At 46.7% G+C, this 15,011-nt stretch overlaps 1 protein-coding gene across 1 annotated transcript in view; it reads left to right on the top strand.

Annotated features, from left to right (window-relative positions):
• Nucleotides 1-15,011, top strand: part of LOC118382414 (gamma-aminobutyric acid receptor subunit beta-2-like) — a 122,938-nt gene that overhangs the window by 49,631 nt on the left and 58,296 nt on the right. The window contains exon 5 of the mRNA XM_052486964.1: nt 10,597-10,679. Within this exon, the coding sequence (XP_052342924.1) occupies nt 10,597-10,679 (83 nt within the window). The remainder of the gene's footprint in view (nt 1-10,596; nt 10,680-15,011) is intronic.

Here is a 15,011-nt window from a genome sequence, read left to right as displayed (position 1 = left end):
TGTGTGTGTGTGTGTGTGTGTGTGTGTGTGTGTGTGTGTGTGTGTGTGTGTGTGTGTGTGTGTGTGTGTGTGTGTTTGTGTGTGTGTGTGTGGTTCGTGCTATGGTGTGTGTGTGTGGTTCGTGCTATGGTGTGTGTGGTTCGTGCTATGGTGTGTGTGTGGTTCGTGCTATGGTGTGTGTGTGTGTGTGTGTGTGGTTCGTGCTATGGTGTGTGTGTGTGTGGTTCGTGCTATGGTGTGTGTGTGTGGTTTGTGCTATGGTGTGTGTGTGTGTGTGTGTGGTTCGTGCTATGGTGTGTGTGTGTGGTTTGTGCTATGGTGTGTGTGTGTGTGTGTGGTTTGTGCTATTGTGTGTGTGTGTGTGTGGTTCGTGCTATGGTGTGTGTGTGTGTGCTTCGTGCTATTGTGTGTGTGTGTGTGTGTGTGGTCTGTAGCTCAGTTGGTAGAGCATGGCGCTTGTAACGCCAGGGTAGTGGGTTCGATTCCCGGGACCACCCATACGTAGAATGTATGCACACATGACTGTAAGTCGCTTTGGATAAAAGCGTCTGCTAAATGGCATATATTATTATTATTATTGTGCTATGGTGTGTGTGTGGTTCATGTTATGGAGTGTGTGTGTGGTTCGTGTTATGGTGTGTGTGCGTGGTTTGTGCTATGGTGTGTGTGTGGTTCGTGTTATGGTGTGTGTGTGTGGTTCGTGTTATGGTGTGTGTGTGTGGTTCGTGTTATGGTGTGTGTGTGTGGTTCGTGTTATGGTGTGTGTGTGTGGTTCGTGTTATGGTGTGTGTGTGTGGTTCGTGTTATGGTGTGTGTGTGTGGTTTGTGTTATGGTGTGTGTGTGTGGTTCGTGTTATGGTGTGTGTGTGTGTGTGGTTTGTGTTATGGTGTGTGTGTGTGGTTCGTGTTATGGTGTGTGTGTGTGGTTCGTGTTATGGTGTGTGTGTGTGGTTCGTGTTATGGTGTGTGTGTGTGGTTCGTGTTATGGTGTGTGTGTGTGGTTCGTGTTATGGTGTGTGTGTGTGGTTCGTGTTATGGTGTGTGTGTGTGGTTCATGTTATGGTGTGTGTGTGTGTGTGGTTTGTGCTATGGTGTGTGTGTGTGGTTCGTGTTATGGTGTGTGTGTGTGTGGTTTGTGCTATGGTGTGTGTGTGTGGTTCGTGTTATGGTGTGTGTGTGTGGTTCGTGTTATGGTGTGTGTGTGGTTCGTGTTATGTGTGTGTGTGTGTGGTTCGTGTTATGGTGTGTGTGTGTGGTTCGTGTTATGGTGTGTGTGTGTGGTTCGTGTTATGGTGTGTGTGTGTGGTTCGTGTTATGGTGTGTGTGTGTGGTTCATGTTATGGTGTGTGTGTGTGTGGTTTGTGCTATGGTGTGTGTGTGTGGTTCGTGTTATGGTGTGTGTGTGGTTTGTGCTATGGTGTGTGTGTGTGGTTCGTGTTATGGTGTGTGTGTGTGGTTCGTGTTATGGTGTGTGTGTGTGGTTCGTGTTATGGTGTGTGTGTGTGGTTCGTGTTATGGTGTGTGTGTGTGGTTCGTGTTATGGTGTGTGTGTGTGGTTCGTGTTATGGTGTGTGTGTGTGTGGTTCGTGTTATGGTGTGTGTGTGTGGTTCGTGTTATGGTGTGTGTGTGGTTCGTGCTATGGTGTGTGTGTGTGGTTCGTGCTATGGTGTGTGTGTGTGGTTCGTGTTATGGTGTGTGTGTGTGGTTCGTGTTATGGTGTGTGTGTGTGTGGTTCGTGTTATGGTGTGTGTGTGTGGTTTGTGTTATGGTGTGTGTGTGTGGTTCGTGTTATGGTGTGTGTGTGTGGTTCGTGTTATGGTGTGTGTGTGTGGTTCGTGTTATGGTGTGTGTGTGTGGTTCGTGTTATGGTGTGTGTGTGTGGTTCGTGTTACGGCACCAGTGTTGGTAAACAAGGTCATTCGGGATAAAGGTGCACAGGCTGCCTTAGGTGGTCCACACCAGAGGAGGCTGGTGGGGGGGGGAGCTATAGGAGGACGGGCTCATTGTAATGGCTGGAATGGAATTAATGGAACAGAGTCAAACATGTGGTTTCCCTGTGTTTGTTGTGTTTAAATACCATTCCATATATTACATTCCAGGCATTACAATGAACCCATCCTCCTATAGCTCCTCCCACCAGCCTCCTCTGGTCCACACGCTAACACACACAGCCTGGGATTAACTGTGAGAGCAGGAAAAGCACAACAGTCCAGTTTTAGACCAGAGACAGATGACCTATTAACTCAACAACAGGACAAATGTAGCGTGTTTGAATCTCTACATATCTGGTGAATATGGCCTCTACACAGTGGGATGAGGGTGGACTGCTACTCTCTCTATATTCCTATCTTTCTCTCTCTCTGCTCTCTCTCAACCCCCGTTATCTCTCTCTCTCTCTGCTCTCTCTCACCCCCCGTTATCTCTCTCTCTCTATCTCTCTCTCTTTTGTGAGGGTAATGTTTACTGTTCATTTTTTATTGTTTATTTGACTATGCAGAGAGAGAGAGAGAGAGAGAGAGAGAGAGAGAGAGAGAGAGAGAGAGAGAGAGAGAGAGAGAGAGAGAGCGAGAGCCCTGATTATTTTTTACATCAAATCAAATGTATTCTGATGCATCAGCTGATATCTCAAAGTGCTGTACATAAACCCAGCCTAAAACCCAAAAGAGCAAGCGGTGCAGGTGTAGAAGCACGGTGACTAGGAAAAACTCCATAGAAAGGTCAGAACCTAGGAAGACACCTAGAGAGGAACCAGGCTATGAGGGGTGGCCAGTCCTCTTCTGGCTGTGCCGGGTGGAGATTAAAACAGAACATGGCCAAGATGTTCGAATGTTCACAGATGACCAGCAGGGTCAAATAATAATCACAGTGGATGTCGAGGGTGCAGCAAGTCAGCACCTCAGGAGTAAATGTCAGTTGGCTTTTCATAGCCGATCATTAAGAGTATCTCTACCGCTCCTGCTGTCTCTAGAGAGTTGAAAACAGCAGGTCTGGGACAGGTAGCACGTCTGGTGAACAGGTCAGGTTTCCATAGCCGCAGGCAGAACAGTTGAAACTGGAGAAGCAGCACGGCCAGGTGGACTGGGGACAGCAAGCAGTTATCAGGCCAGATAGTCCTGAGGCATGTTCCTAGGGCTCAGGTCCTCCGAGAGAGAGAAAGAAAGAGAGAAAGAGAGAAAAAAAGAAAGAAAGATAGAGAGAATTAGAGAGAGCATACTTAAATTCACACAGGACACCCGGATAAGACAGGAGAAGTACTCCAGATATAACAAACTGACCCTAGCCCCCGACACATAAACTCCTGCAGCATAAATACTGGAGGCTGAGACAGAAGTGGTCGGGAGACACTGTGGCCCCATCCGACGACAGGGCCAAGATACCTCCGGACAGGGCCAAACAGGCAGGATATAACCCCACCTACTTTGCCAAAGCACAGCCCCCACACCACTAGGGGGATATCTTCAACCACCAACTTACCATCCTGAGACAAGGCCGAGTATAGCCCACTAAGATCTTCGCCACGGCACAACCCAGACAGGAAGATGACGTCAATGACTCAACCCACTCATGTGAGGCACCACTCCCAGGGACGGCATGGAAGAGCAACAGTAAGCCAGTGACTCAGTCCCTGTAACAGGGTTTGAGGCAGAGAATCCCAGTGGAGAGAGGGGAACCGTCCAGGCAGAGACAGCAAGGCGGTTAGTTGCTCCAGTGCCTTTCCGTTCACCTTCCCACTCCTGGGCCAGACTACACTCAATCATAGGACCTACTGAAGAGATGAGTCTTCAGTAAAGACTTAAAGGTTGAGACCGAGTCTGCGTCTCTCACATGGGTAGGCAGACCGTTCCATAAAAATTGCGCTCTATCGGAGAAAGCCCTGCCTCCAGCTGTTTGTTTAGAAATTCTAGGGACAGTAAGGAGGCTTGCGTCTTGTGACCGTAGCGTACGTGTAGGTATGTACGGCAGGACCAAATCAGAACGATAGGTAGGAGCAAGCCCATGTAATGCTTTGTAGGTTAGCAGTAAAACATTGACATCAGCCCTTGCCTTAACAGGAAGCCAGTGTAGAGAGGCTAGCACTGGAGTTATATGAACACATTTTTTGGTTCTAGTCAGGATTCTAGCAGCCGTGTTTAGCCCTAATTGAAGTTTATTTAGTGCTTTATCCGGGTAGCCGGAAAGTAGAGCAATGCAGTAGTCTAACCTAGAAGTAACAAAAGCATGGATTAATTTTTCTGCATCATTTGTAAACAGATAGTTTCTGATTTTTGCAATGTTACATAGATGGAAAAAAGCTGTCCTTGAAACAGTCTTGATATGTTCGTCAAAAGAGAGATCAGGGACCAGAGTAACGCCGAGGTCCTTCACAGTTTTATTTGAGACGACCATCAAGAGGAATTGTCAGATTCAACAGAAGATCTCTTTGTTTCTTGGGACCTAGAACAAGCGTCTCTGTTTTGTCCGAGTTTAAAAGTAGAACATTTGCAGCCATCCACTTCCTTATGTCTGAAACACAGGCTTCCATCGAGGGCAATTTTGGGGCTTCACCATGTTTCATCGAAATGTACAGCTGTGTGTCATCTGCATAGCAGTAAAACTTAACATTATGTTTCAGAATGACACCACCAAGAGGTAAAGTATATAGTGAAAACAATAGTGGCCCGAAAATGGAACCTTGAGGAACACCAAAATCTACAGTGGATTTGAGGACAAACCATCCACAGAGACAAACTGATATCATTCTGACGGATAAGATCTAAACCAGGCCAGAACTTGTCTGTGTAGACCAATTTGGGTTTCCAATCTCTTCAAAAGAATGTGGTGATCGATGGTATCAAAAGCAGCACTAAGGTCTAGGAGCACGAGGACAGATGCAGAGCCTCGGTCTGATGCCATTAAAAGGTAATTTACCACCTTCGCAAGTGCAGTCTCAGTGCTATGATGGGGTCTAAAACCAGACTGAAGCGTTTCGTATACATTGTTTGTTTTCAGGAAGGCAGTGAGTTGCTGTGCAACAGATTTTTCTAAAAATGTTGCGAGGAATGGAAGATTCGATATAGGCCAATAGTTTTTTAGATTTTCTGGGTCAAGGTTTGTTTGGCTTTTTCAAGAGAGGCATTATTACTGCCACATTTAGTGAGTTTGGTACACATCCGATGGATAGAGAGCCGTTTATTATATTCAACATAGGAGGGCCAAGCACAGGAAGCAGCTCTTTCAGTAGTTTAGTTGGAATAGTGTCCAGTATGCAGCTTGAAGGTTTAGAGGCCATGATTATTTTCATCATTGTGTAAAGAGATATAGAACTAAAACACTTGAGTGTCTCCCTTGATCCTAGGTCCTGGCAGAGTTGTTCAGACTCTGAGCTTTGGAGGAATATGCAGATTTAAAGAGTAGTCCGTAATTTGCTTTCTAATGATCATGATCTTTTCCTAAAAGAAGTTCATGAATTTATTACTGCTGAAGTGAAAGCCATCCTCTCTTGGGGAATGCTGCTTTTTAGTTAGCAGTTAAATCAGTTTTGAATTGTTCTTATTTTCCTCAATTAAGTTAGAAAAATAGGATGATCGAGCAGCAGTAAGGGCTCTTCGGTACGGCACGGTACTGTCTTTCCAAGCTAGTCGGAAGACTTCCAGTTTGGTGTGGCGCCATTTCTGTTCCAATTTTCTGGAAGCTTCCTTCAGAGCTCGGGTATTTTCTGTATACCAGGGAACTAGTTTCTTATGACAAATGTTTTTTGTTTTTAGGGGTGCGACTGCATCTTGGGTATTGCGCAAGGTTGAATTGAGATCCCCAGTTAGGTGGTTAACTGATTTTTGTAATTTGACATCCTTAGGGAGTCTGGAAGGGCATCTAGGTATCTTTGGGTTGTCTGAGAATTTATTGCACAACTTTTGATGATCCTTGGTTTGGGTTTGAACAGATTATTTGTTGCGATTGCAAACGTAATAAAATGGTGGTCCGATAGTCCAGGAGTATGAGGAAAAACATTAAGATCCACAACATTTATTCCACGGGACAAAACTAGGTCCAGAGTATGACTGTGGCAGTGAGTAGGTCCGGAGACGTGTTGGACAAAACCCACTGAGTTGATGATGGCTCCGAAAGCCTTTTGGAGTGGGTCTGTGGACTTTTCCATGTGAATATTAAAGTCACCAAAAATGTGAATATTATCTGGGTAGTCAGGTCTGATAGGAATTCAGGGAACTCCGTGAGGAACGCTGTATATGGCCCAGGAGGCCTGTAAACAGTAGCTACAGAAAGCGATTGAGTAGGCTGCATAGATTCATGACTAGAAGCTCAAAAAATGAAAACTTATGGGGTTTTTTGTAAATTGAAATTTGCTATCATAAATGTTAGCAACACCTCAGCCTTTGTGGGATGCGCCGGGAATATGGTCACTTGTGTAACCAGGAGGTGAGGCCTCATAGTTACAGAGCTACATCATCAATACTCTGTTTCCCCTCCTTCTGGTTACCTAGTTACAGAGCTACATCATCAATACTCTGCTTCCCCTCCTTCTGGTTACCTAGTTACAGAGCTACATCATCAATACTCTGTTTCCCCTCCCTCTGGTTACCTAGTTACAGAGCTACATCATCAATACTCTGCTTCCCCTCCTTCTGGTTACCTAGTTACAGAGCTACATCATCAATACTCTGTTTCCCCTCCTTCTGGTTACCTAGTTACAGAGCTACATCATCAATACTCTGTTTCCCCTCCTTCTGGTTACCTAGTTACAGAGCTACATCATCAATACTCTGTTTCCCCTCCTTCTGGTTACCTAGTTACAGAGCTACATCATCAATACTCTATTTCCCCTCCTTCTGGTTACCTAGTTACAGAGCTACATCATCAATACTCTGTTTCCCCTCCTTCTGGTTACCTAGTTACAGAGCTACATCATCAATACTCTGTTTCCCCTCCTTCTGGTTACCTAGTTACAGAGCTACATAATCAATACTCTGTTTCCCCTCCTTCTGGTTACCTAGTTACAGAGCTACAGCATCCTGACAGGTTTTGTTAAAAACAACTTTCGGCATATCTGTGGCTGGTCCGACATGCTGTCAGGCATCGCATGTTCGCTCTCTCTCTCTCTCTCTCTCTCTCTCTCTCTCTCTCTCTCTCTCTCTCTCTCTCTCTCTCTCTCTCTCTCTCTCTCTCTCCCTCTCTCTCTCTCTCTCTCTCTCTCTCTCTCTCTCTCTCTCTCTCTCACACACACACACACAGCGCTATAACTAGAGGATCCTGAGAAACACCAGTTGTTGGTTGGTTGGTCTCCCATTACACTCAGACAAAAGCTTGGAGACTGATGAGTGATGATGTTTTGAGCCTGTTATTCTTACCCTGCCATCTTTAAATAGCCTGTTATTCTTACCCTGCCATCTTTAAATAGCCTGTTATTCTTACCCTGCCATCTTTAAATAGCCTGTTAGTATTACCCTGCCATCTTTAAATAGCCTGTTATTCTTACCCTGCCATCTTTAAATAGCCTGTTAGTATTACCCTGCCATCTTTAAATAGCCTGTTATTCTTACCCTGCCATCTTTAAATAGCCTGTTATTCTTACCCTGCCATCTTTAAATAGCCTGTTATTCTTACCCTGCCATCTTTAAATAGCCTGTTATTCTTACCCTGCCATCTTTAAATAGCCTGTTATTCTTACCCTGCCATCTTTAAATAGCCTGTTATTCTTACCCTGCCATCTTTAAATAGCATGTTATTCTTACCCTGCCATCTTTAAATAGCCTGTTATTCTTACCCTGCCATCTTTAAATAGCCTGTTATTCTTACCCTGCCATCTTTAAATAGCATGTTATTCTTACCCTGCCATCTTTAAATAGCCTGTTATTCTTACCCTGCCATCTTTAAATAGCCTGTTATTCTTACCCTGCCATCTTTAAATAGCCTGTTATTCTTACCCTGCCATCTTTAAATAGCCTGTTATTCTTACCCTGCCATCTTTAAATAGCCTGTTATTCTTACCCTGCCATCTTTAAATAGCATGTTATTCAGGGACAGTCTGATAGTCTGCAAAAGGTACAGGGATTGGACTGCTGAGGACTGGGGTAAAGTCATTTTCTCTGATGAATCACCTTTCCGATTGTTTGGGGCATCAGTAAAAAAGCTTGTCTGGAGACGACAAGGTGAGCGCTGCTATCAGTCCTGTGTCATGCCAACAGTAAAGCATCCTGAGACCATTCATGTGTGGGGTTGCTTCTCAGCCAAGGCAGTGGGCTCACTCACAATTTTGCCTAAGAACACAGCCATGAATAAAGAATGGTACCAACACATCCTCGGAGAGCAACTTCTCCTAACCATCCAGGAACAGTTTGGTGACGAACAATGCCTTTTCCAGAATGATGGAGCACCTTGCCATAAGGCAAAAGTGATAACTAAGTGGCTTGGGGAACAAAAAATTGATATTTTGAGTCCATGGCCAGGAAACTCCCCAGACTTTAATCCCATTGAGAACTTGTGATCAATCCGCAAGAGGCGGGTGGACAAACAAAACCCCACAAATTCGGACAAACTCCAAGCATTGATTATGCAAGAATGGGCTGCCATCAGTCACGATGTGTCCCAGAAGATAATTGACAGCATGCCAGGACGGATTGCAGAGGTCTTGAAAAAGAAGGGTCAACACTGCAAATATTCACTCTTTGCATTAACTTCATGTAATTGTCAACAAAAGCCTTTGACAGTTATGAAATGCTTGTAATTATACTTCAGTATTCCATAGTAACACCTGACAAAAATATCTAAAGACACTGAAGCAGCAAACTTTGTCAAAATTCATATTTGTGTCATTCTCAAAACTTTTGGCCACGACTTTAGAGTACAGTAGAGTAGAGTCCAATAGACTACAGTACAGCAGTGTAGAGTACAGTAGAGTACAGTCCAGTAGATTACAGTAGACTAGAGTCCAGTAGAGTCCAGTAGAGCAGAGTCCAGAAGAGTCCAGTAGAGTAGAGTCCAGTAGATTAGAGTCCAGTAGAGTACAGTAGAGTATAGTCCAGTAGAGTAGAGTACAGTAGAGTAGAGTCCAGTAGAGTCCAGTAGAGTCGATTAGAGTAGAGTCCAGTAGAGTACAGTAGAGAAGAGTCCAGTAGAGTAGAGTACAGTACAGTAGAGTACAGTAGAGTAAAGTACAGTACAGTAGAGAGGAGTAGAGTCCAGTAAAGTCCAGTAGAGTAGAGTCCAGTAGAGTCCAGTAGAGTAGAGTCCAGTAGAGTAGAGTCCAGTAGAGTCCAGTAGAGTAGAGTCCAGTAGAGTACAGTAGAGTAGAGTCCAGTAGAGTAGAGTACAGTAGAGTAGAGTCCAGTAGAGTACAGTAGAGTAGAGTCCAGTAGAGTACAGTAGAGTAGAGTCCAGTAGAGTCCAGTAGAGTAGAGACAAGTAGAGTAGAGTTCAGTAGAGTAGAGTCCAGTAGAGTAGAGTAGAGTCCAGTAGAGTACAGTAGAGTAAAGTACAGTACAGTAAAGAGGAGTAGAGTACAGTAGAGTCCAGTAGAGTAGAGTACAGTACAGTACAGTACAGTACAGTAGAGTCCAGTAGAGTACAGTACAGTAAAGTACAGTACAGTAGAGAGGAGTAGAGTCCAGGAGAGTACAGTAGAGAAGAGTCCAGTAAGAGTAGAGTACAGTACAGTACAGTACAGTAGATTCCAGTAGAGTCCAGTAGAGTACAGTACAGTAGAGTCCAGGAGAGTACAGTAGAGAAGAGTCCAGTAGAGTAGAGTCCAGTAGAGTACAGTAGAGTAGAGTCCAGTAGAGTACTGTAGAGTCCAGGAGAGTACAGTAGAGAAGAGTCCAGTAGAGTAGAGTACAGTAGAGTACAATAGAGTCCAGTAGAGTCCAGTACAGTAGAGTCCAGTAGAGCCCAGTAGAGTACAGTAGAGAAGAGTCCAGTAGAGTAGAGTAGAGTAGAGTAGAGTAGAGTACAGTACAGTACAGTACAGTACAGTACAGTACAGTACAGTACAGTACAGTACAGTACAGTACAGTAGATTCCAGGAGAGTACAGTAGAGTAGAGTAGAGTAGAGTACAGTACAGTACAGTACAGTACAGTACAGTAGAGTCCAGTAGGGTAGAGTCCAGTAGAGTCCAGTAGAGTCCAGTAGAGTAGAGTACAGTAGAGTACAGTACACTGATGGAACAGGGTACTGAAGACTGGCATGTAATGCAGGCCTTATTAATAACAGATTATAGGTTATAGTCTGAACACAGTCTTAGAGTCCTAGCTCAGTGTTTCCCAAAATGGTGGGTCGGGGTACCGACTGATGGCTTACAATTAATTTCTTATGTTGTTGATGAAGACTGGATAATGGCTAGAAACATTGTTGGTGAGTTTTATTTATTTTATGGATTATACTGTTGGTGGTCAAGGTCACAGAACAAGAGAGTTTGGGTTTAGCTTGGCTTCTGTTTAGCTGAGTTTGGGCTCCACTTGGAAAGAATATGGTTGTTAACCCCGGTGTCCTGGCTAAATTCCCATTCTGGCCCTCATACCATCATGGTCACCTAATCATCCCCAGCTTCCAATTGGCTCATTCATGTGTGTGTGTGTGTGTGTGTTTGTGTGTGTGTGTGTGTAGGATCACAACCACAGCAGCCTGTATGATGGATCTGAGGCGGTATCCTCTGGATGAACAGAACTGTACTCTGGAGATCGAGAGCTGTGAGTACCACCGTCGCCCCTGGCAACAGAACACACACTCTCCTCCCGTGAAAACGTCACCCTTCTATATAGCACATTCCTATAATAGATATAGAATTTTTTTTTTTGAGCATTAGCCAACTCTTCTGTCAGTCGTTATCAAAAGAGAGAGAGAGAGAGAGAGAGAGAGAGAGAGAGAGAGAGAGAGAGAGAGAGAGAGAGAGAGAGAGAGAGAGAGAGAGAGAGAGAGAGAGAGAGACAGAGAGACAGAGAGAGACAGAGAGATAGAGAAGAGAGGGGGAGAGAGAGACAAGGGAGAGGGAGAGAATGAGAGAGGAGAGGGGGAGAGAGAGCAGGAGAGAGGAGAGGGGGAGAGAGAGCGGGAGAGATGAGAGAAAGAGAGTGATGAGGGCGATAGAAAGATGAGAGAAGATGAGAGATGAGACAGATAAGATGTGAGAGATAATAGAAGAGGGAGAGAAGGAGAGAGGGGGAGAGAGAGAGATGAGAGAGAGAGAAAGCAAGTGATGGGGGAGATAGAGAGAGTGAATAAAGAGGGGAGAGAGAGACAGGGAGAGAATAAGAGATAAGAGTTAAGAGTCAGAGAAGGTAAGAGTCAGAGAAGGTAAGAGAGAGAGAGGAGATGAGACAGAAAATGAGAGAGATGAGACAGAGGAGGGAGAGAGGAGATGAGACAGAAGATAAGAGAGAGGTGAGACAGAAGAGGGAGAGAGAAGATGAGGGAGAGGAGGGAGAGAGAAGAGGAGGGAGAGAGAGATGAGAGAGGAGATGAGAGAGATGAGACAGAGGAGGGAGAGAGAAGATGAGACAGAAGATAAGAGAGAGGTGAGACAGAAAAGGGAGAGAGAAGATGAGACAGAGGAGGGAGAGAGAAGATGAGACAGAGGAGGGAGAGAGAAGAGGAGACAGAGGAGGGAGAGAGGTGAGACAGAGGAGGGAGAGAGGTGAGACAGAGGACGGAGAGAGGTGAGACAGAGGAGGGAGAGAGGTGAGACAGAGGAGGGAGAGAGGTGAGACAGAGGAGGGAGAGAGGTGAGACAGAGGAGGGAGAGAGGTGAGACAGAGGAGGGAGAGAGGTGAGACAGAGGAGGGAGAGAGAAGAGGAGACAGAGGAGGAAGAGAGAAGATGAGACAGAGGAGGGAGAGAGGTGAGACAGAGGAGGGAGAGAGGTGAGACAGAGGAGGGAGAGAGGTGAGACAGAGGAGGGAGAGAGGTGAGACAGAGGAGGAGAGAGGATGAGACAGAGGAGGGAGAGAGGTGAGACAGAGGAGGGAGAGAGGTGAGACAGAGGAGGAGAGAGAAGAGGAGACAGAGGAGGGAGAGAAGATGAGACAGAGGAGGGAGAGAGGTGAGACAGAGGAGGGAGAGAGGTGAGACAGAGGAGGGAGAGAGAAGAGGGAGACAGAGGAGGAAGAGAGAAGATGAGACAGAGGGAGAGAGGTGAGACAGAGGAGGGAGAGAGGTGAGACAGAGGAGGGAGAGAGGTGAGACAGAGGAGGGAGAGAGGTGAGACAGAGGAGGGAGAGAGAAGATGAGACAGAGGAGGGAGAGAGGTGAGACAGAGGAGGGAGAGAGGTGAGACAGAGGAGGGAGAGAGAAGATGAGACAGAGGAGGGAGAGAGGTGAGACAGAGGAGGGAGAGAGGTGAGACAGAGGAGGGAGAGAGGTGAGACAGAGGAGGGAGAGAGGTGAGACAGAGGAGGAAGAGAGAAGATGAGACAGAGGAGGGAGAGAGGTGAGACAGAGGAGGGAGAGAGGTGAGACAGAGGAGGGAGAGAGGTGAGACAGAGGAGGAAGAGAGAAGAGGAGACAGAGGAGGGAGAGAGGTGAGACAGAGGAGGGAGAGAGGTGAGACAGAGGAGGGAGAGAGGTGAGACAGAGGAGGGAGAGAGAAGAGGAGACAGAGGAGGGAGAGAAGATGAGACAGAGGAGGGAGAGAGGTGAGACAGAGGAGGGAGAGAGGTGAGACAGAGGAGGGAGAGAGGTGAGACAGAGGAGGGAGAGAGAAGATGAGACAGAGGAGGGAGAGAGGTGAGACAGAGGAGGGAGAGAGGTGAGACAGAGGAGGGAGAGAGAAGAGGAGACAGAGGAGGGAGAGAGGTGAGACAGAGGAGGGAGAGAGAAGATGAGACAGAGGAGGGAGAGAGGTGAGACAGAGGAGGGAGAGAAGAGGAGACAGAGGAGGGAGAGAGAAGTGAGACAGAGGAGGGAGAGAGGTGAGAGAGGAGGGAGAGAGATGAGACAGAGGAGGGAGAGAGATGAGACAGAGGAGGGAGAGAGAAGATGAGACAGAGGAGGGAGAGAGAAGAGGAGACAGAGGAGGGAGAGAGGTGAGACAGAGGAGGGAGAGAGGTGAGACAGAGGAGGGAGAGAGGTGAGACAGAGGAGGGAGAGAGGTGAGACAGAGGAGGGAGAGAGGTGAGACAGAGGAGGGAGAGAGGTGAGACAGAGGAGGGAGAGAGGTGAGACAGAGGAGGGAGAGATGAGACAGAGGAGGGAGAGAGAAGATGAGACAGAGGAGGGAGAGAGAAGAGGAGACAGAGGAGGGAGAGAGAGGAGACAGAGGAGGGAGAGAGAAGATGAGACAGAGGAGGGGAGAGATGAGACAGAGGAGGGAGAGAGAAGATGAGACAGAAGATAAGAGAGAGTGAGACAGAGGAGGAGAGAGAAGATGAGACAGAGGAGGGAGAGAGGTGAGACAGAGGAGGGAGAGAGGTGAGACAGAGGAGGGAGAGAGGTGAGACAGAGGAGGGAGAGAAGATGAGACAGAGGAGGGAGAGAGGGGAGACAGAGGAGGGAGAGAGAAGATGAGACAGAGGAGGGAGAGTGAAGATGAGACAGAGGAGGGAGAGAGGTGAGACAGAGGAGGGAGAGAGATGAGACAGAGGAGGGAGAGAGGTGAGACAGAGGAGGGAGAGAGGTGAGACAGAGGAGGAAGAGAGAAGATGAGACAGAGGAGGGAGAGAGGTGAGACAGAGGAGGGAGAGAGGTGAGACAGAGGAGGGAGAGAGGTGAGACAGAGGAGGGAGAGAGGTGAGACAGAGGAGGGAGAGAGAAGATGAGACAGAGGAGGGAGAGAGATGAGACAGAGGAGGGAGAGAGGTGAGACAGAGGAGGGAGAGAGGTGAGACAGAGGAGGGAGAGAGGTGAGACAGAGGAGGGAGAGAGAAGAGACAGAGGAGGGAGAGTCAAGATGAGACAGAGGAGGGAGAGAGGTGAGACAGAGGAGGGAGAGAGATGAGACAGAGGAGGGAGAGTGAAGATGAGAGAGGAGATGAGACAGAAGATAACAGAGAGGTGAGACAGAGGAGGGAGAGAGAAGAGGAGAGAAGAGAGTTGAGACAGAGAAGATGAGAGATGAGACAGAGATGATAAGATGAGAGAGAAGATGAGAGAGAAAGAGAAATAAAGAAAGGGAGCGAGAGAGAGAGAGAGAGGAGTACGAGGTCCTCTCCCCGTGCTTTATCAGTTTCCATGGAGACGTGGATTATGGGGCTGGGATGTGGAGCTGGGTTCGTCTTCCTGTGTTTGATCACACACACACATTCACACACACATGCACATGCACACACACACACACACACACACACACACACACACACACACACACACACACACACACACACACACACACACACACACACACACACACACACACACACACACACACACACACACACACACACACACACACACACACACACACACACACACACACACACACAGGGCTTGAGTCTAGTTTTAATCAGAATGCAGTAGCAGCCCAGTATATGCTGTTCTAGTTCTGGTTTTAACGTGTGAATCACTCCATGCCAGAGAACGCTATTTTATTCACACTAATGAGCCACAGAGAACTCTCACTTCTCCTGATAAATTTTATGCATTTTTTAACAGACATGACTCTCAGAACTACAGATCCCAGACATAACTCTCTTACTACAGATTCCAGACATAACTCTCAGAACTACAGATCCCAGACATAACTCTCAGAACTACAGATCACAGACATAACTCTCAGAACTGCAGATCCCAGACATAACTCTTAGAACTACAGATCCCAGACATAACGCTGAGAACTACAGATCCCAGACATAACTCTCAGAACTACAGATCCCAGACATAACTCTCAAATCTACAGATCCCAGACATAACTCTCAAAACTACAGATCCCAGACATAACTCTCAAATCTACAGATCCCAGACATAACTCTCAAAACTGCAGATCCCAGACATAACTCTCAAAACTACAGATCCCAGACATCTCTCTCTCTCTCTCTCTCTCTCTCTCTCTCTCTCTCTCTCTCTCTCTCTCTCTCTCTCTCTCTCTCTCT

This window comes from Oncorhynchus keta, chromosome 30 (genome assembly GCF_023373465.1).
Source record: "Oncorhynchus keta strain PuntledgeMale-10-30-2019 chromosome 30, Oket_V2, whole genome shotgun sequence".
In the NCBI taxonomy this organism is placed as follows: domain Eukaryota; kingdom Metazoa; phylum Chordata; class Actinopteri; order Salmoniformes; family Salmonidae; genus Oncorhynchus; species Oncorhynchus keta.
Note: the sequence above shows the minus strand (reverse complement) of the source record. Positions and strands in the feature narration are given on the sequence as shown.